The following is a 23,496-nucleotide window of genomic DNA, read 5'->3' as shown; positions in this document are numbered from 1 at the left end:
ACACACCACCCTCATACACATCTCCCTATACACACACCACTCCATACATATATACACATATACACACCACCTCATACATTCTCCATACACACACACCCCCCATACATGTGCTCACACATATCACCCCTCATACATATCCCCATACACACACACACCCGGCCCCATGCATATACACACACTCACACTACCCCCATACATATGTCTATACACACACAGACACACTTCTATCACCTACATGAATTAAATACATTACACACAGCAGCCACTTACATAAACCTTATGGTCATGCTCAGAGTTATGTCAAATAAAAAAATGGCATGCCTTCCCCATGTACACACCTACTCCACAGGTACATGCAGGCTTCCAGTCCCTCCCAGCACACAGACTTTCCCAAACATGCACCCACACAGCCATGTTCTCTGCACATACTCCCTCAGAGCTCCACCATGGGGAGCTCTTCCCACCCACTGCAGCCTGAGCTGGGTGTCAAGTGAGAAGGAACTGGAGTCCACTGAGTGCTCAGGAGCCAAGCCTCTTAAGGTTGGTGGTGGTGGAGGCTTTTACTAGTGGACCAAAAAGGGACTGGATTCCGAGCAGCACCCTTTCACCCTGAATGGCTCTCAAATCCCTCAGCCAGCTCAGCATGCTGTGGGCACGCCCAGTCCGAGAAAGTCCAGACGAGTCTAATTCAGTTTCCAAACCCAACTCAACTGGCAATTTATTTAGGCCAATTGGCCATCCTGCCTGCTCTGCATCACTGACTCCGCATGGATTTAGTCAAATGCTGTACACCCCCGCTGGGCAGATTTAATTAGGCAGAAAAACTGACCTGAAGCCTCTGGGGGCCTGGGGCCTGGACACCAGCCAGGGCTCCCCTGATTAGCCATCATATGCCCCCACTGCCTGTGGCCCTGCACTGTCTCAGAATCCTGGCAGAAGGGACTAAGTCCAACCCTCACTGTACCAATGATGAAAGTGAGGCCCAGAGAGGGGAAGCGACCTGCCAAGGTCACACAGCGAGTGCTTGGCCAGATCAGAGTGTTGGTCCATGCACCATGTTACAACCATCACCTGTTCTTGAAACGCCAGACTGCAAGAATACAGATTCCCCACAGCGAACCCCTGCACAGTTCTGAAACACAAGCACAATTTTCTGAAGATGACTGTGGTATACATAATTGATAAATGAAAGTCATAGCACATATTGGTCATTTTAATAGATAGTAAATTGCCTTTCTGATTTATGGCTTCAGGGGTGGAGTTATGATAAAAAATATCTTGGTGATTTATAAAACATCTTCTTAAGTCAACAGATCGTTAGTAGGTTTGTCTGACTTTACAGCCAACAGCCTCACCACCCTGGTTGTCATGGGAATGGGATGCCTTGCTCCGTTGCCATGGCTACCACTTTCTAGAACACAATTGGTAGGTCTCTCACGATTTGTGATTTGGTTCTGGAAAAAAAAAAAGAAAAAGCCAGAAACTACCATCTTGGGCTTACGCTGCATGGTTAGGAGGTCTCGCCTGCATTGTCTTCAGATTTCACAGGGTGGCTGTTGAGGTGCCAAGGCTGGGTGGCGAGGCTCCCTTTGTGCTTGCAATCAGCCTGGGAGCTGGGAAGGGGCTGGCCTCAGAGCTGGCATGGATCCTGCATGTGGAGGGGCTTGGCTGCTGCAGGGGTGGGGTGGAGAAAGGCGACGTGATCTGGCAGGTGACAGGAAATCAGGGAGCCCATGGATGATGGGCAGGGTTTATAGACGGGAAATCCAGAAGCTGGCATTGTCCAAGCAAGCAGGCAGGCAGGCAGGCTGTGGGCATCAGGAGAGGCTGAGGAGGCAGAAGCAAGGCTGATGGGCTGGAGCTGCCCAGCCTGTGGAAGAGATAGACACTGAGTCAACTACTACACGGGGCGGGGGGGACAGATGGGTATATAAGGGGGCTGCCAAGGCAGGCAGGGGGGTCAATGCTTGGAATCTCTATGCAGTCATCAAGTGTGTGCCGTGTGGTTACCACTGTGGCATCATTTGTGTGCTCTGAGTGTGTATGCACAAGCACTGTTGGTGTGTGCTTGGGTGTGTGTGTGTTGTGGTACAGCACCTGGGTGTTGATGGTGCGCAGTGATGTTTCAGTGAGCTCTGGTGGGCTCCTTGTGTTCTATACGCATGTGTATGTAGGGACAGTGTTGTAATGTGCACGCCCTTCACAAACACGATGCATGCGCTTAGGCACTGGGCGAGGTGGTACTGTGGGTAATTGTGTGTGTCTATGGTCTGTGGGTGACTGTCCCGTGTCTGCTGGGTGACTGGGTGTTGGAGAGGCAGATAGCCCACGTTGGGCACAGCCCTTTGCCCTTGCCTGAGACCCCTACAGTCCCAAGTGACAGTCCAGGGTTGCTGTGCAGGCTGCTTCCAAGGCGAGGGGCCCTTCCTGCCAGCCAGCAGATCCCAGGAACTCCCCATCCTCATGTGCATTCCCTCCTTGAACAAGTTGAGTTCCTTTCCCAACCTGCCCTCTCCATGTGGGCAAGAAGGTGGGCCAGGTGATGATGTGGGCCAGGCCACCCAGGGATATTGTTAGCATTGATTCCCTGGGCAAGGCGGAGGCAGTGTCTCTGTCCCTCAGTCCCAGGCTCCAAGATGGAACTCTTCAGACACAGTCAGGGGCCAGATACCCAGTGAACCCAGTAGCTTTGATGACTCTGGTGGTAGATCTTAGATTCTGGAGTTAGATCAATTTCAGTCCAAGTCTCAGCTCCATGACCAGCTTTAAGACCTTGGCTTACCCTTCCTCCTTGGGTAAGCCAGTGATCACAATGGGGGATATGATCACTTATCTCACCAGACTGGTGCGAGCATTAAAGGTACATAGCAGGTCCTCAAGCTTTGGCAGCATCTTCCCCTCTCCTTCATGCACTGAGCTAGCCCTGGAGGTTGGACAGAAGGAAGTTGAGGGTTCAGCTCAGTGTGAGCTCTTGTTCGGCTGTACCCTGTGGCTAACCTGCTAGTTTCTAGGCTTAGGAGAGTGGGGTGGTGGGGGCGGCTAAGCAGGCCAGGGGCACCTTCCTCCACAGCCCTCCTAAGGGTTCACCTGGACCCAGATGTGGCTGGGGCTCTGCCTGTGACAGAGGACAGACCAGGTTGCCTTGGAGCAGAGGCCAGAAGGTCCCAGGGAGCCTAGTCTGGGCAGGAGGCCCATCTTCTACCCTTCCTGAGGAAAAAGTATTAGTGTCTGGTTCTAGACATAGATTCTCCTGCCCACCCACCATCCCCACTCCTTGGGGGCTGGACCCAAAGGAAAAAGAATCTGGGCAGGCTGTCCATTGATCCCCTGAGAATCGAGGTTTTTCCCACCCTAGTGTTACAAAGGGAGCCCTGGTGGCACAGTGGTTAAGAGCTATAGCTGCTAACCAAAAGGTCGGCAGTTCAAATCCACCAGCTGTTCCTTGGAAACCCTATGGGGCAGTTCTACTCTGTCCTATAGCGTCGCTATGAGCATTACAAGGATGTTACCCAGGGCAGGCCTGACCTCTTTCTGGGTCCCGGGTTCCCATCAGTATTTGTACTGTGAAAGGGGCAAATGAGATGAGAGCTCTGAGGGCCTGTGGGGCATCTGGGAGTTAGAAGGCTCCTGGGACATCAGTGCCCTGCCTGGGCTGTTCCCATAAGCCTCCCCAAGCACTACAGAGCCAGAACTGGAGACAGGCTTATTACCTCCCTGGGGGTGAATTTAGACTATTTTGGGGAATATTTACTGCCCCCTCAGGGCCACAGATGCTGGGGGGGATCTCACCTGAAGAAGGTGTCCCAAGAGAAGGGGGACTTAGTGTGACATGGAAGGATGAATGGAGTTTTGCCAGCTGGAGACGGGAAGGAACACTTTCTCATGGAGGGAACAGCAGGTGCCAAGACATGGAGAAAGAGGAGATGCTTTGTGGTCAGAAATGGCAGAGTTGCGTGTGGCAAGAATGTGGGGGGAGGGGTGGAGGGAGAGGATCCTGGGAAGTCAAATGAGGCCAGGGCATGGGGAGCCTTATGTTTCAGGTTGAGGGGCTTGGGCTTTTCTCTGTGGGCAGCATGGCCATGTGGCACGGCAGGGCTGGGGTCCGACGGGCTGCTCTCCTTAGCTGTGTGGAAGGAGGACTGGTGGCAGAGATGGGGCCGAGAAACCTGTGAGCCTTGGTGGCACTGGCCCTATGAGAGTCACAGATGAGCAGAGGGCACAGAGGAGGTTGGGTGTGGGAGAGGCTTGGGAGGGAATGCCTTGGCTGATGGGCAGTGAGGAGGGAAGGTGCCTCCCATCTCCTGCCATTGGCCAGGACCAGGAGCCCTGGGGTGCAGTGGTCCTTGCTTTTTTTTTTTTTAAATATTATGGTAAAATCTATGTAACATAAAAGTTTCCATTTAAACCATTTTAAGAATTCAGTTGTATTAATTATATTCACGATATTGTGCAATCATCACTATTTCAAAAACTTTTTCATCACCCCAAACAGTTATTAAGCAATGACTCCCTATTCTCCCCTCTCTCAAGTCCCTGGTAACCACTAATCTACTTTCTGTCTCTATGCATTTGCCTATTCTAGGTATTTCATGTAAGTGGGATCATCCAATAATGTCATTGTGTGTCTGACTTACTTCATTTAGCATAATGTTTTCAAGGTTCATCCATGTGGTAGGTGTTTCAGAACTTCCATTTCTCTTTATGGCTGGATAATATTCCCCTGTATGTGTATACCTCATTTTGCTTATCCATTCATCTGTTTATGGACACTTGGGTTGATTCCACCTTTTAGCTATTGTGATCCCTCCCAGTTTGGGTGCAGGCCTGTGGCCATGGGCAACCCCAAGGATTGTCATGGTACTTTCAGGCCCCCGCCTCCCTGAGTCAATGCAAATGATACCAATTGCTAGAGGCAGCATGGCTGCTTTTTGCTGCTGCTACAAGGTAGAACCTTGGCACTTCTCAAAGTTATCTATGAAGGCAGCTCCAGAAAACGAAAATGCTGCCCACTCCGGACTATAGCCCTGGGCTGCCTCCTGGGAGAGGGCCCTGCTCTGGCCATGGGCTGTCTTGGTCAGGCAGAGAGAAGGGGAGTCCAGAGGAGTGGGGATTGGTGGGAACATGGAGGTAGATCCCCTGGGCCCCTGGGGGAGGGCCAGCTGGTCAGAGTTCCATCTGCCCAGGTCAGTGCCAAGGGAGGCCATGTTATGTTAGAGCTCCAGGGGCACCTGATGGGAGGCTGTCAGAGAGAACTTGCACAGAATTCAGTCTGAGAAGGAGGGTATAAAACTCAGACAGCTGCTTGAATCTACCTCCTTAGGTACCCATGTCTGCTGGGGACTAAAAAGGCCCAGGGAGTCATTAGATGGAGCGACCAAATCAAACGAAAGGGCCTCCTAAACTTTTCTCCAGAGAGTTCAGGGCCAGAGCAGATGGTTCTGGACAGGCTGGGTTATCCTGGCCATTTCCTTCTCTCTGGTGGGGTCCAAGAGCAGCAGGTACCACATATGTTTGGGAAGCCTCAGCCCCCCAGCAGCTTCTTCCTCCCTCCCACCCATACCCTACCTGGGGTCTGGCAGGAAGCGCAAAGCTAGACTCAGACTCCTGGCTTATGGTGCTTCCTGATGCCTGAACCCTCAACACAGTATCTCAAACAAGTAATCATGTAGCCTCTATTTGAATACCTTCAAGAATGGGAAACTCGCCTCCAGGTTGGTAGTGGGGGTTTCTAGAAGGATAGAGATTAAAAAGTCATCTACAGTCCTGGGGCAGATATACATCTCCCCCAGTTCTAGATAGGCTAGAACCCAAAAGAGACCACATGAGCGAGCTACAGATGCAGGGAAAAGAGAACAGACAGACTGGAATAGGAAGGAAGAAAGATGGGAGATGTGGCCTTGAGGGGCGTGATTCCAGTTGCTAGCCCCTCTTGTTTCTTTGCAGGCTTCAGCCCCAGCAGGCTAGGTCACTTTTTTTAGTCAGTCCTTTCAGGTAAGTGCTCCAACACCAAGACCAAAAACCAAACCAGTTGCCTTTGAGTGGATTACAACCCATGGTGACCCCAAGTGTTGCAGAGTAGAACTGTACTCCATAGGGTTTTTTCACTCTATGACCTTTGAAAGGCTCAGAGGCCTTTCTTCCCAGGCACCTCTGGGGGGTTTAAACTGCTAATTCTTCGGTTAACAGTCGAGAGCTTAACTGTTTATGTCACCCAGGAACTCCTGATCCAATACATCACCCTCAAATCGCAGTGACTTAGCACAATAGAAGTTTATTTCCCACTCATGTAATAAATCAAGGAGGGTATTTAGTGGATGTATTTTCTTTCAGGGACCCAGGCTCCTTTCCTCTGATGGCTCTGCTGTCCCCTAGGGGTTCAGAGTCCTCTGCTGGGTCCTCCACATATGGCCAGCAACGGGGGAAAGAAAGAGCATGGAAGATTGATGGGCCTGGACTGGAAGTAGCGCACATATCTTTTGTCTGCATTCCACTGCCCTGAACCCCATCTCATGACTTCACCTAACCCCAAGGGAAAGTAGCCTACTGTGTGTCCAGGAGAAAGAGGAAAAGGGTTAGTGAAAACAGAGCAGTCTCTCCCGTAAACCCCCAGGCTCCTTACCCTGAGAGATGTGCAACGTGGTCAGTTTGACCCATGTTAGGGTGGTGGGAGGTATTGTGCATGCATCTTTCCCTGGGCAGGGCCTCTGGCTGGGCCCTATACCAAGGCACCCTATGTTTCTCTGCTGTGGGCGGTAGAAGAGCCACCCCTTTGACACTGTCTGTTTCTCCCCCACAGTATGTGGCCTTTGCCTCCCTCTTCTTCATCCTGGTCTCCATCACCACCTTCTGCCTGGAGACCCATGAGCGCTTTAACCCCATTGTGAACAAGACGGAGATCGAGAATGTCCGGAATGGCACACAAGTACGTTACTACCGGGAAGCCGAGACAGAGGCCTTCCTCACTTACATCGAGGGCGTCTGCGTGGTCTGGTTCACCTTTGAGTTTCTCATGCGTGTCGTCTTCTGCCCCAACAAGGTTGAATTCATCAAGAACTCACTCAACATCATTGATTTTGTGGCCATCCTGCCCTTCTACCTGGAGGTGGGCCTAAGTGGCCTGTCCTCCAAGGCTGCCAAGGACGTCCTGGGCTTCCTGCGTGTTGTCCGCTTCGTGCGCATCCTGCGTATCTTCAAGCTGACCCGCCATTTTGTGGGCCTGCGTGTCCTAGGCCACACTCTCCGTGCCAGCACCAATGAATTCCTACTGCTTATCATCTTCCTGGCCTTGGGTGTCCTGATCTTCGCCACCATGATCTACTATGCCGAGAGGATAGGGGCCCAGCCCAATGACCCCAGCGCCAGTGAGCACACACACTTTAAGAACATCCCCATTGGCTTCTGGTGGGCCGTGGTCACTATGACAACACTGGGCTATGGAGACATGTATCCACAGACATGGTCCGGCATGTTGGTGGGAGCGCTGTGTGCGCTGGCAGGTGTGCTGACCATCGCCATGCCCGTGCCCGTCATTGTGAACAATTTTGGGATGTATTACTCCTTAGCCATGGCTAAGCAGAAACTACCAAAGAAAAAAAAGAAGCATATTCCACGGCCACCGCAGCTGGGATCTCCCAATTATTGTAAATCTGTCGTAAACTCTCCACACCACAGTACTCAGAGTGACACATGTCCGCTGGCCCAGGAAGAAATTTTAGAAATTAACAGAGCAGGTAGGAAACCTCTTAGAGGCATGTCGATCTGACCTTTCACTCCACCCCTGTAGCGATGATTCCAGATTCAGTCAGACTGCTTCCTTAATTCCGTGGGTGACCCAGGACCCCATACTCAATCTCGAGGTGTGGAGCCTGGAGGCCCAGGGAGATGCTGGGCAGCTAAATTCAGAAGGCAAGAGCCTCACTGGTTGGCCTGGGTAAGGAGGTTGATGCAGTTGGTCTTGTGATGTTCTCAAGAGACAACACAGCCTACGAGGTTGCTGAGGACTGTCTTAGCAGAAGCCTGAGGGGCTGCTGCTCAGGTGGGCAGGAGTTGAGCATGAGTCACTGACTCAGGCTACTGACCCAATGGTGGGGCAGGGCAGGGGCAGGGCGGGTGTGACTCAAAAACACCAGACGGCTTTTGATTTGGTCCTCACACAGCTCTCTTCAAGCTGTGTAGACGGCAGAAATGGTGCATGGGATCTGGGCAGGGGGTCCCTGCAGAGGCAGGAGCACAGAGTCTCATCCCCCAACAGAGCCTGTCTCCATAGTTGAGTAGAATTCCTGCTCTGATTCCGGCCGCCTAGCTCCAGGTCCTTCCTAGAAGATGCCTCTAGCCTTTGTAACAAGCTTACTTACCCCATAGCATGCAGAACCAACTCATCTTCTACCACCACTCTAGAGTTTAGCGTTTATCTTTAGGAACCTGTTGGAGTGACTATGGCTTTCACGTTGTCTGTTTGGGTTGATGGTCAAGTGGGAGTTTCTGATGGCCTTCTGATGGAAGCGGCTGGTGAGCAAAGGACTAGAGGGGGCCACCACCCTGGCAGCTTAGATGAAAGCGCAACAGACCAGCAACAACCTCCCACTGAGTCTTCTCCCCATTTCTGATGTAGGGACTGCAGCAGCAATACAAGACATCCCAACCATTGCACAACCACTTTCCCGTGAATTCACTGGGGGCCAGGGAGGGGGTGGGGGGCCATGCAACAATACTAGTCACCATGGGATATATTCTAATATTCCATGGCTAGTGGTTTGTTATGGGACTATCTCAGTTTTATGAGAACCTGCACATAGCACATAAAGTTGATCACGGGGCTCTGGTCCGTAGATAAAAAGCCCATAGTCTACCTCTACCCATGGAATACCATCGACTTATTCTGTGGACACAGGGATTTCAAAGGAATGGATGACCCAGAGAAGAATGACCACACTGAGCTGAGAAGGAGTGCTGGGGTGAGTGGGAGGCTGGAGGGGAGGGCTAGGTAGTAGTTAGCTTATGACCCAGGTGTATGCAAGGAGGCTACAGGCTAGCTAGGCTCCAGGTGAGCAGATTTCCTGGAAGTGTGGGTGGCCTCCCCCAGTTGATGCTTTGTTCTTCCTTCCCTGCTGACACACTTTCTGAACTACCACCCTATCCTGATCCTGCTCCCACTTCATCCCACAGCTACACCAGCTACAGCAGTACCCACAAGGCCCACTTCTCTGCCCATGGGAGCTTTCCAGCCCTTTCCTTCTGTCCCCCCTCCCTCCCTTCCTGGGTTTCTTATAGGAACCTGAGCGGAAAGTAGCTAATGTCCTGGACTGGGACAGGGGTCTGAGAGACTGGAACTGAGGCCTGAGGTGGGGCAGGGCTTTCTCCCCTGACCATGGGTCCTGCTTGGGAACAGCCAGGCACGTGTCAATGGAAAGCCTCTACTCCACCTATCTGCTTTGGATGAACTGTCACTGAGCTGGGTATCTTGATGTCAAGAATCACCATCATGGAGCGCCAGCTCTTCTCTGAGCCCAGCAGAAAGAGCTCAGCCTGAGTGACATCATCACGGCGCTACTTGGCCCTTCAATTCTGTCCTCCCAATCCTGGATCTTTCGCAAGTGGTGTGCCTCAGGCCCACCTGCCAAGGATCCCTGGTTTATTCCAGTCAGGCACAGACCCCTCTGCACTCCTAATCATTAACACAGTATTATCCATGTGCTGAGAGTGCATGCACACGCATGCGTGCATGTACACTCATGCACACACAGCAGACACCTGTGTTCAGACATGCACACCAGCTAGTCCCAGGGACACAAGCCCTCCTCCCATGCTGCAGCAGATGTCTCAAGCCCATGCATTACTTTTGGACTCCTCTGGACCCCAAAGCCCTTCCCCAGCCTCGGCAGCCCTGCTCATGTGAGCCACCTTACCCTGGCCCCGAGTCTCAGGGACCCAGCAGGTTTGGCTTGGGCAGTCTCTATGGCTGAGGAGGTATCTTGGGCTCCCCCAAACTTGCCCTCTGGGGCCCAGATGCCTGGATCCTCTTGCCTTTCTCCAATCCCTGTGCTCTATCCCAACTCCGTTCCCACATGCTCACTTCCCAGAGCTGGGGAAGCTGAGGGGGCAGATGATCCCATGGAGGGAGCTGCTGCTGGTGGTGCTGACCCGATGTTCTGGCCTGTCCACCTCATCTCAGAGACCCCCGCTGAGCCTCATCCCTCACCAAACACTCCTGCCTCCAGCCATTGCAGCCTCCAGCCCAGGAGCTGGTATGTAAAACTCAGATTGTCTACCACCAGTGGAGTGTGCAGTCCTTAGGAAGCCTGGGCTTGCAGCTATGGGCTTAGATAGGCGAGGGGTGGGATGAGTTTGTGAGTTGAGGGGGAGGCCAGGGTGAGGAAGGCAAAGGTGATGGGTAGAGACTATATACAAATCATGGGAGGTGAGATGCAGTTCCCAAGGGCAGTCTTGCTGAAGCCTGGGGTTCTCCAGTCCCACTCTAAAAGCAATCTGGGCTCTAAGGGTAGTCACCCACACTCCCCCTAGTCCTACCAGCAGCACCTCCCCTCACCTTCATCTCCTGAACCCTCAGGTCTGTGTGTCTGTCCCAGGGACAATCTAGTCTCCTCTGTGCCATGGCCAGCATGGCCTCAGTGTTTGGGAGTCTTGTCCTGGGGGGTTACAGCATCAAGAGGTAGTCAGGGGCCCTATTCTCAGCTGGTTGTAAGGACCCACAGGGGGTGGCAGAAGGGCACTCCAGCATAGCCAAGGACTCCCTGGGGCTGACAGCCCAGGAGAAGCAGCTCCTCTCCCAGAAAGGGACTCCTTCCCCCATCTGCAGTTGGGGGTCCAGATCACCTTCTCTGGGCAGCTCGGAGCGCTCCCTCTGTCCTGCCATGTCCATTCATGTGTGTCTTGTTCATCTCTGCTCCTGTAATGTGGGTCGGTCCTTGTAGTACCAAGTCCTGGGCTGCAGGGTCCCACTGTAGGTGAGGAGGGGGCTGGCAAGGGGGAAGGGAGGGTGGCCAGGCCCCTTCCTGCCCAGAGCACTCAGGGCAGCAGTGAGCCCCCAGAGAAGCCCCTGCTTGGGCCATTGGGAGCTCCCACCGCAGGTTTGGTCATCTTTGGTGGTGGTGCTGGTGGAAGTGGGCTGTGGGGATTGGTTCTCCCCCCAGCAGCTGAGTCCAAAGTGCCCCATTCCTGCCCCCTCCTGCTTTCCCCTGTGGGGCTTCAGTGGGTGCCAAGGGAGTGGTTTGAGGGTTGGGGGTTGGGAGCAGAGTTGAGCAGGCAGGGTGTGGGACGTGGCCCCTCCGCACCCAGCAGCCAAGCCCCTTGCATGGGGAAGAGTTTCTGCACAGACCCAGCTGCAGGGTAGGCAGCTTGGGCCCAGAGTGGGGTCCTCGTCACCCCCAGGTGGGATAAGGGGAAGTAGCAGAGAAATGAATGGACTCCGGACTCCAAAGGCCAGGCATGGGTGTTCTTTTCCATGTTGTTCACATTCTCTCTTTCTCTCTGTCCACTAATCCTGTCTCTCTTTCTCTCTCTCCTCGTTTTTGTTGCATGACTTGTGCCGGTTCTCGTGATTGTACCCTGCTCGTGTATCTCACAGACTGTCCCCATTTAGCCTGGGACGTTTTTCCCTGAGCCCCCAGCCGGGCAGACCCCGGCAAACCCCCACCCCGCCCTAGCCCTGCTTGCGCCCCCGGCGCCCACTGCTGGTGCAAACAGTAAGTACATCCGGTGGTGCCTGGAGACCAGGGCAGACTAGCCAGCCCTGCTGGCCAGCCACGCGGGTTCTCCTTGCTCCAAAGTTTAAAAAAAAATGACCCTCTTGCGGACGCTCATCTCAGCCCATTTCAAAGCCTGGAAACCATCTCTGTAAGATGCTGCCCATCCTGCCATTTCACCATCACAGGCCTGTGGGTCTAGTGGAGGGCTGGGGGCCTGGGGCCTGGGGAGGCAGGGCTCCCAGCCTTCCAGGAAGAGGAGGAACCTAGGCTCCTGCTGCCAGCTCATCAAAAGAAGGGGAGTCTTGGGCAAGCTCACACCTCTGGCCCATCCCCTAGGCTCCCCAGGTTTAGACAGTTGGTTCCTCCTTGGTTTCTCTTCGAGCCACCTTTCGGGAGCTGGGGAGGAAGAATGCCCCAAGTTTTGAGAGCACCCCCAAACCACAGACAAACCAACAGCCCAGTGAGGCTGGACTCAGTCACCGAGCAAGACATAAACAGCCCCACCCAGTCACAGTCCCTTCCTCAAAGATCAAGGTTGAGAGAAGAAGCAGGCCCCAGGGGTGTCCTGAGGGCTCCCCTGGGGAGGGAAGGGTCCCCAGCTCACACCCATCCCAGAGATCCCTGATGGCTGCTCCTTACTCCCTGCCCCTGCAGGGAAAACCAGCCCAAACTTTAGGCGCCTTAAAGGCTATGGGAGCTGGGAACCCCAGGGGCAAGGGTGCATGGGCACATGGATGGGTGGTAGTTCAGCACCCACAGAGCTGGAGGAGGGAACTCAGGCTGCACCACCTCCATGGAAGCAGAGACCGAAGGGCATCCACCTTTGACCCATCCCCTGGGCAAGAACTGTAGGCTCTAGACACCCCTACTGACAGATGAAGGCCAGACAGAGAGACAGTGAATCCTTGTTCCTCTCCCCAGGTGGAGATGCTGCCTGGGAGGACATCTTGTCTTCCCCTGGAAGAAAATGCAGGCAGAGTACTGTGGGCTCCAACTTCCAGCCTTCCCATCTACTTCCTCCTCCTCCTCCTTTCCTCCCGTTTCCCCCAAGCACCCTGCTCTCTCAGCCCAGAGACCCTGGGGAAGGAAGACAGGGGCCAGCCAGAGTGGGAGGCAGGTCCCCGCAGTCTGTGAGCACACGTGTGTGCCAGCAGACCCGCCGGCCCATGGGCTCTCAGCCCCCAGGCCTCAGAGAGGCCCCAGCCCCAGTCACTGTGGTGTCAGAGTTACCTTGGTAACTGGCCTTTCTGGTTCAGAGTTAATGGGGAGTGAAGCCCAAGGGGTTTGTCAAGAAATGCACTGTACGTGAAATGCTTTGCCATCTTGTATGAGAGACTTTTTTTTTTTAAGTTCCAAAATTATGATGGGATTTTTTTTTTTGGATTTGCTTTACGAATAAACCTGATTGGTCCATTTCTCTTTTGACTGACTGCCTCTTTGTAGTGACATGATGTGTACACGGGTGGTGATCCCACCCACGTGCACGCTGAGTGTGTGCACGAGGGAAAGGATCACTCCTGCGTGTAGTTACATGATGTGAACAGGATCACGGAAGTGTCAAACCCGGGTGGAAACTGTATCCAGCTTTTTCCCCCTCCTTAATCTTTAGGAGGAGCCCTGGTGGCGCAGTGGTTAAGAGATCAGCCTGCTAGCCAAAAGGTAGGCAGTTCGAATCTACCAGCTGCTCCTTGGAAACCCTTTGGGGCAGTTCTACTCTGTCCTATAGGGTTGCTATGAGTCAGAATCGAGTTGACGGCAATGGGTTTGGTTTTGGTTTTGGAATCTTTAGGAGAGTCTTCTAACAGGGTCAATGCCCTTGTTGGTTTTCTTCTTCCACAAAAGAGCTTGCCCTTGAGGCTCTTATTTTAGGTAAGATTTGAGGAAGCCCCGGGGGCCTCCGCTGGGGACTCAACTGGCTCTACCCTGGCCAAGAAGATTCTTCTTTGAGGGCCCTAGAGCTTGGAGCAGGCTCAGTCCCCAGGAGGGACAGCGACAGGGGCAAAGTCCAGTCAGAGCTACCTCTACCAGCCCAGAGGTCTCCAAGGCTCTGTCCTGGAGTGGGAGAGGGAGAGCTCCTTTCTCTGACCACACTCCATCCCTCTCCAAATGTGTCCCCAGACCTCCTCCCAGGTTCCTTCTCAGACTACCGCAGAGGCCAAGGCTCAGTGCCTTCCCCACCAAAGCCCATCAGCTGCTCTTGTCTTCTACACATCCATTTGCTCTGCTTTGCCGGGGAAGCTGACGAGAGGAGACAGAGGAATGGGAGTCCCTCCCAGACCCATGTCCTGCTGTCACAGCTTCATGCCTACATCCCTGTTGTGCCTGTGCACGATGACCAGGCCCGCTGGGGCAGAGCGGGTGGAGGACGCTGGTTTGGTCTGTATGGGAGCAGAGTAGACTGTGTGGCTAGCTGGAGTGTGTGTGGCGGGGGGTAGAGTGAGTGGTCAGATTGGGTCTGCATGGGGGACTGAGTAGACTGAGTGACCAGGCCTAGTCGGTATGGGGGCGGAGCATGCATAGTGACAGAGTGGGTCTATCGGGTGGGGGCGGGGCAGGCCGAGTGATCAGGTAGAGTGCGTGTGGGGGACAGAGTGAACTGGGCGATTAGATGGGATCCAGATGGGGGATGGAGGAGAGCTGATCCGATGGGGGCTGTATAGGGACAGACCAGGCTGAGTGACCAGGCTGGATTTGAATGGGTCTAGGGAAGCCTGAGCGACTGGCTGGCTGAGGGTGGGAGGAAACCAGGCTCTGGTCAGCAGCAGAGGTGCCCCCAAAAGGTCACCTCTCTGGACTGGAGTGTTTCTGCGTGTCTGTCTGTCTCCTCCCTGAGCTCTGTGTCTGGCCCCCTCCCCATGACTGCATTCACACCATCCTGTCTCATCGGCCCCACCTTGAGCCCTGGGCCCACTCCCAGCACTGCGCCTGCTGGGTCCATCACCGACTCATCTTTTTGCAAACTTTGAGCAAACCCAGGAGCCGCTCCCTTCCTCCAGCAATGTGGGCAGCCCGTAGGCTGCCTGAATGAGCCGAGGACCCCCAGCCTCGGCTTCCCTCCACGGCCCACCTACTTTCCCGTCCTGAGGGACGCGCTGCCCTTTGCCAATGCCCCACCTCTGGCCTGTCCCCCCCCGCACTAAACAGTTTTCAGTGTCTCAATAGCTTCTGCTTATATGTTTGAAGATTCCAAACTGAATGGGGAGGTGGCGAAGGCCGCGCTGGCGAACGAAGACTGCCCCCACATAGACCAGGCCCTCACTCCCGATGAGGGCCTGCCCTTTACGCGCTCGGGCACCCGCGAGAGATACGGACCCTGCTTCCTCTTATCAACCGGGGAGTACACGTGCCCACCTGGTGGAGGAATGAGAAAGGGTATGTAGAGGAGGCTGGGGCACTCTGCATCGCCAGGGCCCGCCTCACGCTCCTGCAGACGGGTGGGCGGGTGGTGGGCGAGGGGCGCTGAGGGGCAGGTAGGCATACTTGAGGGGGGTGCAGAGTGGAAGGAGTCCCTGGGGTGGCCCCTGGAGGTCTGAGTCCCTTTGTCTCATATGGATGTCAAGCTTCCAGAGAGAACCTGAGTGTTGGTAGTGAGCTAAATAAAGGGCAGGAAGGGGCTTGGGACAGGCTGGCTGACTATGGGCCATGACCCAAAAGCAACGGAGACAGAGGGATTCGGGAGGAGCCTCCACTCTTCTAGACTGCTCCGGCAGAGGGCAGAAGGCCCACTGCCCTGGGAGAGGGTAGCAGGGTAGGCTTGGCCAGGCCTGGCTTAGCCACCCAAGGTCCATGCTCTGGAAGATGCATCCTTTCACAAGAATCCACAGGCCAGTGGGAAGGGAGGCACGAAGAGAGAAGTGACTTCAGGGCTTGGGAGTGAGGCCAGTGTCCTTGCAGAGGTAAGGTGTGTACCAGTCAGAATATTGCTAGTGGCAGATAGAGAACTTGCCAAGAGAAGGCGTTTCAACAGGACTCTGTAGCCCCATTCTGTCCCCAGTGCCTACTGGACACAGCCCTGGGTGTGATCAGAAGGCCCCTTGTGGTTGGTGAAGGCCAAGACTGGTGGTGGCCTCTTTGTCTACAAGGCCTCCTTGTAGTCAGATCCTTAGGCTGACTCCGCTGGGGAGAGAGGCTTCTACCCGAGCTTGAGTGTGGGTTGAGAGAGACTTGGGGTGGGGCCCAGAGCACCCCAGTTCAAGGCTTCAGGCATTGGCTGGGCTTGGAAGGTGGAGGAGCAGAGGAAGCCACCCTCAGTGCAGCAGGCCTGCTGGGCAGCTCGGGCATGTCTGGGAAGCCTCCCGTGCTCACATAGGCTGCATGCTGACTGGGGTGAGCAGGGCTGGGCTGGATGGTAGTCAGTTTTCTGAGAACAAAAGTTGGTACAGCCTGTGACCATTCACAGCTGCTCAAGTATTTAAAGTGGTTAAACACAGAATTCAAAATAAAAGGCAAACAGAAGAGGCGAGGCAGCTACACCAAGAGGTGGGAAAATCCTTCTGGCTATGGTGCTTGGCTAATGCCAACGACCCCACCTAGTGTGACCACCTGGCCTAGGCTGGCCCCTACTTCCTTGCCCTGCCCAGAGGTCCCTTGGATCCCGGTGCCATGTACCGCTCCCTGCATGGTGCTTCATGGTGGAGGGCTGCCGGCCTTGGGGAGGGTCCCATCCTTGGCAACTGCCATGGATGGGCCTGATGCCCCTCTTTGCAGTTGGCCAGGTCAAGGGCAGCCCTGGAAAGTGAGGGGGAAGCAGGTAGACTGTCCCCAGTAGCTGTGCCCTGCCCAGTAAGGCCTCAGGGGCTGCCTTTCTCCTTGAGTGCTGAGTGGATCTTGAGCGTTGGGCTGATCAGTGTGTCCAGAAGAGTCTCTTTTACTGAGCTTCCAGAAGCCCAGGGAGTGGGGAACAGAAGATGCCCCAAGTCCCTATAGCAACCAGGTAACCCAGCAGCAACCACTGTCCACAGGTGATCCCTACTCCCCAATCCCATAGAGACTTGGGCATCAGAGTCTTTGGGAGGCACCAAGGTGAAGTGCCCTCACCCACATCCATCTGGCCCCTGTTCTCGTGGAGTCATGCCGGCCGCCAAGGACTTGCTTTTCTCAGGATAATTCTGAGCCATAAGCCATGCAGGTGTCTGAGCCCATGTGTAGAATAGGAGACAAGTTAGGGACTCCATCCAGTTTCCCAGGAGGGAGAGAAAGAGGCGTGCTAGGCTGGCTCACTGCATGGGAAAACCAAGCCAGCTGGAGAAGAATCTGCCTGCCTCTGCATGCGGCTGTTCTGTCTTTCCTTCTCCTTCCTTAAAAACTAAGTACCAAGTGGGATGGGAAAGCCAAGAAGAGAAGCTCAAGTGTTAATTGTATTCTTTACATACAGATCTTTGCAAAGAAAGCCCTGTCATTGCTAAGTATATGCCGACAGAGGCTGTGAGAGTGACTTGACCAGGCGGCTTGGCCGAGGACACTGGTGGCTATTAAGCATCTGGGTGGACCTGCAGCCCCTCCTCACCCTCGGACAGAGTAAATTCACGCCATGCAGGTTTGCCGGACGAGTCCGAGTGGCCCAGGCATGGTACTAGGACGGACGTAGCTTTTTCTACGGCCAAATGGTAACTGACCGTAGAGGATTTCTTTTCCTTCTTTCCATTTTTTAAAAATTTTCTTTTATTTGGGAGGGGGAGGGCGGAGGGGTTCGTTAGCATGACTTGCATGAAGTTAAGCAGAAAACCCAGGCAACCAAACCCACCAAACCCCTGCAACTGTATGATTATCTTAAACAACAACGATAAAGAAAAGAAAAAGCAAAAGTTCTCTTTTCTTTCGAAGCTCTTTCCTTTTACACACATTGTTGAAGCCAACCTGTAAAGGCGCTCAGTAGAAACCTCTGCATTTCTGGGGGCAGGAGTTGGGGGAGGAGGGCTGGGAGTGGGGAGCAGATTGCTTCCCTTTTTGTATATGAGATCAAGAGTAAAGTTTCCCAAAAGGGCAGTTGATCAGTCATCGGTCATATTGACCTCACCTTCATAGTTCATCTCATATGTGGAGACTGAGAACTTTGCTCCAATAGAATTGTGGAATCTCGCGCCTCTGCCTTCTTCCCTCTCCGTTTGGCATGCTTGTGACTCTGCGGACGTCACCCCAAGACTCTCCCTGACAGCGACTAGTCTAGGTTGATTCTGTCATCTTATTGGTGTGTAGATCCCATGTGACCACCTTTCATGACAAATTGTTCATAGTAAATAATCAACACCATACGGATTTTCAAAGTGTCACTTTAAAATCAAGATGTAGAGCACCAAAAAGATCAGGACCACGGGAGGAGCGGCCCTCCTCCACCTTTATTAAGGCACAACCTGGCATTGTATGCAATTTAGAACTTCAGAGTAAAAAACTGCATGCCCAATGTTATGCAAAGCGATTCTCGCATGAAATAAATTTTGTATCATGGTTTCTGTATAGTCTAAAGCAGATTTGTTTTCCTGAAATAATTGGGAGGTTTGCAGAGATGCACTTCTGCATCTCAAATAAGTATAGTATTTTCCCAACAGAAACAGAGGACAGTAGTTTGGCTTTGGTCTGATTCTAAAATTAGTTTGGGGGGGTAGGGAACAGATGATATTTTTGAAAAACACATGCTTGAGTTGAAAAAAATGCAACATCTCGAGCTTTCACCGCAGCTCGCAGCATTTCCTGGAAAGAGAACAATGATGCTTTAGCTCAACAACCTCCCCTCTACCTGGGCCCCGACCCCCAATAATAAAAAGCTGAATTTTGAGATGAAGCCTGGATTTGGGTTTTTCTTGCCTTCAGGCAGTGTCGTGGTTCTGCGCCTGGCCTCTGGTCAGGCCTGCTGTAGCTGGGCTGGGGTAAGCCTACGGGTGGGCTACTCTGGTCATTAGAGAATCCAGGAATGCTCGGGCAGAAAGAGTCCCTAAAGGTTATGTAAGTCAACCTCTGAGCATTATAGACATGAAACTGAGGCCTAGAGAGGGGAGTGACCCACTGTAAGGTGCTGGCTGGCCTCTCACTGGGGAAAAGCCAAGCCCTAAGGAAGAAGATGCCCTCTGGACTCCCCTCTGCAGGCCAGCTGGGCTGGGTAGCCCCTCGGGCTGTGGATCCTACTGGGTGCGGGAAGGGAGGCAGCTCTCAGAAGGGGTTGGGTGTATAAGGACCTGACCCTAAGACCAGCACAGCTGCATGTGGTGGCCCTCCTGACATAGCAGCTTCTCCATGGAATCATGCCATGTTGATGAATCCTTGAATCTGGCCGTGTCAGAGCTCCCAGCCCCGTCTGCAGAGCTGTCATGTCCCTCCTGGGCTCATCTTGAATCTGAAGGAGTCAAAGACAGGGGTCTGACTGACAGATCTGGTGCCCCACCCAGCTGCACCCCTTGTTGGACTCAGTCTGGTGGACCACCTCATTTTATAGCTCTCTTAGCCTGGAGGTGTCTGTCTCTGAAAGGGTGGAGCCCTGTCCTAGGAATCTTGATTTGCTTGGGTTGTTCACTTGATTTTGGTGGGGGTAGGGTGGGGAGTTGGGGTTCCAATTCTCTTCCTATCCATTAGAGAATCCAGGAATGTCTTTTCCTCCATTTCAGTTCTCCTGATACTTCCCGGCATGGCCTGAGTCAACAATCGGGGTGGGAGGCTTAAGGTGGATGCCAAAGTCTCATCTAACAGCTCCCCATCCTTGCTAAGATTTTGCCTCAACTTCTGGGTGCCCTGTGCAGCCTGGAAACCAAGGAGGTGGGGGTCGGTGGAGCAGTGAGTATGCTCAGGCATCTGCCCCAGAGGTTATGTGGCTAAAGATCTGCCAGGTTCACAATACGTAACAATTCATGACCCTCTGGATGTACCAGCCAAGTAGCCTTGGCTGCTAGAGGGAAGGTAGTGTTCACTCTACCTGGGGGTCCCCATCAGGGAAGTGCTTCTGGTGTACTCAAAGTGAGACTCAACACAAAGCCATTTGGAATATGGGTTTTCAGGGACATGGTAGCCAATGGGAAAATGGATTAATACACGTTGAGCATCTACTATGTGCTGGGCATCTTACAAAATAGCTCACAATAATTCAACATTACCATTTTAGAAAACAAGGCCCAGAGAGGTTAAGAAACTGGCCCAAGATCACACAGCTAATGAGTGATGAAGCCATTTTTACCCTGATGGTCTGACTCCAGAGCTCAGGTTAAGCTGTCTCAAGCTAACTGAGACTTCCCTGGGTCTGGCCCTTAGAAGTAGAATTGACAGGAACACTAGAGTCACTGGTACTAAATCCCAGGAACCTCAGGGCCTGGCCTCCTGTCCTCCTTCATGAAGCATCATAGGCATGACAGATGGGGCTGCTTCACATCTGCCATTGCCCGCAGTCTGACCACCTCACTGTCTGGCTTAAACACCCTGTTGCTCCAAGAATAAAGTTTAAGCTCTTCAAGGTGGCTTGTAAGGTCCTGCCCGCCTTTCCTCTTCCAACTCCCCACTCCCCACCTCCCTCTGTGCTCCAGTCACTCCGAATTCTGAACTTGTAGTAGTTGCACATATACACCCTAGGACTGGGAACTCCCTCGCTCTAAGACCCCAACCATTTCTCAACTAACTCACTAACTCCCAATCCTCAGTTATCCCTAAGTCACTTCATCTGGAAGTGGTGGGTGCCTGGGGCATGGTGGTGTGCTTTATTCTGAATCCTGGACACGGACTCACTGTTCACCAAGCACAAGCTCATCTAACATTGGTCTGGTGGCCCTCACAATCCACGAGGACCAAGGGTGGGGGTATTGAGGGAAGATGGGGTGGCTGTGATGAGGACGGGAGAGTGAGGCACTCAGTAAGTGGTCAACTTTCAACAGTCACTCCAGTGACCACACTAAAGACCTGTGAGGACACAGCAGAGTCCCGCTCCCCTCTTTTTTCCCTCTCCCCCTTCTCACACAGGACTGTGAAGTCTAATTCACTTAGTCAATCAGAAAAAAAAGAAAAGAAACTTAAAAAATTAGTGGGTATTTTCTCAAGTTGGCTCCTATGGCTTACTAGCTAACCAGGTGATGATGTTGAACACTGACTTCAAACCCACAATAATCAAACATTTGTAAAAGGGATAAAAGAGGTTGGAGGTGGGGGGTGGAAGGACCATAAAGCCCACTCATTTAAGCAATGAGGGTCCTCACAGTGACCCTGAGGGTATACTGGCCAGTTCATTCATCAACAAATGTTTACTGAGCACCTTCTCTGTACTAGGACCTGTCCTGGGTGAAGGTGTTCCTGAACTGATCAGGACCTGGTCCCTTGTTCTCAAAGAGCTCATGATCTATTAGGAAAGAGGGCTTGGTCATCTACAATACTAGTCTGAGAATGACCAGTACGGATCAAGGGGCCAGAAAAGACTATAGGAGATGCTATCAACAGCCCTCGCCGCTCTGGGACTTTCAGGCACTCCTCAGATGGAGCCAGTGAGCTGACCTTGAGAAAGCTCATTCTGCCTGAGGTTGCTACTGAGAAGGGCAGAATAGAGGAACTGGAGGTGATGGAACCATCTGTGATGTCTTCTAGAGCCATTCATTATTCCATGTGTATGTTATCTTTTGGAAATCCTGGTGGCGTAGTGGTTAAGTGCTACGGCTGCTAACCAAAAGGTCAGCAGTTGGAATCCACCAGGCACTCCTTGGAAACTCTATGGGGCAGTTCTACTCTGTCTATAGGGTCGTTATGAATCAGAACTGACTTGATGGCAACAGGTTTGGTTTTCGTTTTTTTTTTTAGGTTATCTGTACCCTGACTGCTTCAAGATGGGTCTTACTCAGGTTCTGAGGGTCTCAGGTTCTAGATCAAAGGGCTTAGCGCTGATGTACCACCTTACCCAGCTTCAGCATGAAAAGGAACCCCAAGACACATCTTTCTTGTGCCCACAAGGAGGCTTAGGAGAAGCACTAGGATGCAGCAGCAGAGGACTTGGGATTTTGGTTTCTTCCAGCAGATGCTGAAAGAGGTTGGAGGGCACTTTGCAATCCTGTGAGAGAGAGAGTGTTGGTTCCTTGTGAGTGGAAACACTGGGAGGTTTGTGCCTGAGTACTGTTCATTGTGGGACTGCTTTCTGAACTGTGTCTGATGCAGACCACCCAGCCTGTAGGACAGGCGGGGTGGCCAGTTACTTGGGTATGGGTCATCTCTGGGCCATCTGATTGCTCCGTCTCTGTAGGCTTGGTCAGCTTGGCAAAACCAATTGAGAGAGCATGGAAATGTCCTTTCTTCCATCATAACAGTGCTTGGAGGCTGTGTTAGCCCCTATTGGTTGTGGGAAGGGGCAGGTCAAGGGCTTTGCTGGCCACAGCAGCCATGTTTCTAGGGTTCAAGGTTGAGAGGACTCCATGCACTGGTGTCTGAGGTCAGCCCACAGCTGTGGGTGATCTCTAGGTTCAGGCCTGGGATGTTCAGGATTGCCCTCATTCCCACTCTCCTGAGCTGTGCCCACCCCAGGTCCCAGGGCTACACTTTATCCCACTCTTCTCTGGCTCAGGGCGGGCCCTGGCTGGGTCATTTCCCAATCAGGACTCTGGACCAGCGGTAAGGTGTACGCCTTGAGGTCCCTTCCTTGCTAGGCCTCCATTTTCTCATATTTACAATGAAAATGTTGGATAACATCAGTGGTTTTTAAACTTTCTCAAGGACCCCTTATCAAGTGAAAACCTGTATGAAACCCAATATATAATACACATAAAAATAAAGCTGCTTTGGCTAAAGTGGAAGATAGGGTCTCTGGGCCTGTTTAGTTGGCCTTCCTTTACCAGGTGGCCACTGAGTTCTCAGGAGAATCTTAGGGCTCTAAAGAAGGCAGTGGAAGCCCACTGGGCTAGATAGTCATGAAAGGACGCCCCAGCTTTGATATCCTGGAATTCTGTAATTTCTCTAAGAGCCATCGGAGCCCAGCCCTTACAGACCCACACCCTCTTCTGAGTCACAAAGAGAAGACTGTGTGGGATGGGCCACAAATCTGACTGGCTAGCTGCTGACACTGCCACACTGCGCTCTGGAGAAATGCCTCTCTGAGGTCCTCTGGCCAAGATTTGTTGCCAGCCACAGCACCAAGAAAGGTGCTGTGTCCCCCAGAGCCAGAGCTGAAATTGGAGGAAGCAAGGGGCCTGCGATCCAATTTGGTTCCCATCTCACCTGAGGGCCCCCCTCCTACAGAAGCTAGGGCCTGGGGGCAGATATCAGGGGTCAAACTCTTAGCCTTTGATGTTGTTATCCTTACAGACTCCCCTCCCCATGCTGTGACCTTAAGACCCCTGACCTTCATCTGAAACCACAGAGCTTGGCAATTACAGGTACACAGGCTAGTTCCAGGGTTCTTCCTGGCTCAGATGAAGGCATAAATCTTCTGAGAGTTTCAGTGGCTCTCAGCCCCTTGGTCTGTCCTGGGGGTATCCTCTGCTGGGTCTTCCCAGAAGTCTTGTCTTTTCCTCCACTTACTCATCTCCACTTCCTTCCACCCCCACTCCAGAGCCTTCTCCCTTGGCCAGGTCATCAAGAGCTCCTTCCTGTCTAAGTATCCAGGCCATCTGAACAGGGTCCCTCAATATTCTTGAACCAGCAAACTACATGCTCTGAGTTCTGAGAATAAAACTCCAGGAGAGGCTTGTGGCTGCTCTAAGCATGGCTTAGGAACCCTTTGTCTTGCTGAATCCAATGCGGCTGGATCAAAAAAGCCACTGGAGACAGGACTGAGCTTTCTGACCCCACCAAGCAGGAATAGGCTGGAATATTCCTGCTGGTATTTTAGCTTTCCATGTCCCTTGGT

General features: G+C 52.9%; 1 protein-coding gene across 1 annotated transcript in view; it reads left to right on the top strand.

The window, feature by feature from the left end:
• The window catches only part of KCNC1 (potassium voltage-gated channel subfamily C member 1), a 51,930-nt gene extending 34,539 nt beyond the window's left edge, over positions 1-17,391 (top strand). Inside the window, exons 2-4 of the mRNA XM_010592201.3 lie at positions 6,797-7,730; positions 14,889-15,077; positions 17,080-17,391. Coding sequence (XP_010590503.2) covers positions 6,797-7,730; positions 14,889-15,077; positions 17,080-17,144 — 1,188 coding nt within the window. The 3' untranslated portion in view covers positions 17,145-17,391. The remainder of the gene's footprint in view (positions 1-6,796; positions 7,731-14,888; positions 15,078-17,079) is intronic.
• Positions 17,392-23,496: the final 6,105 nt, after the last annotated feature.

The sequence above is a fragment of the Loxodonta africana genome, chromosome 7 (assembly GCF_030014295.1).
Source record: "Loxodonta africana isolate mLoxAfr1 chromosome 7, mLoxAfr1.hap2, whole genome shotgun sequence".
Classification (NCBI taxonomy): domain Eukaryota; kingdom Metazoa; phylum Chordata; class Mammalia; order Proboscidea; family Elephantidae; genus Loxodonta; species Loxodonta africana.
The sequence above is the reverse complement of the archived record's forward strand: the minus strand, read 5'-3'. Positions and strand labels throughout refer to the sequence as shown.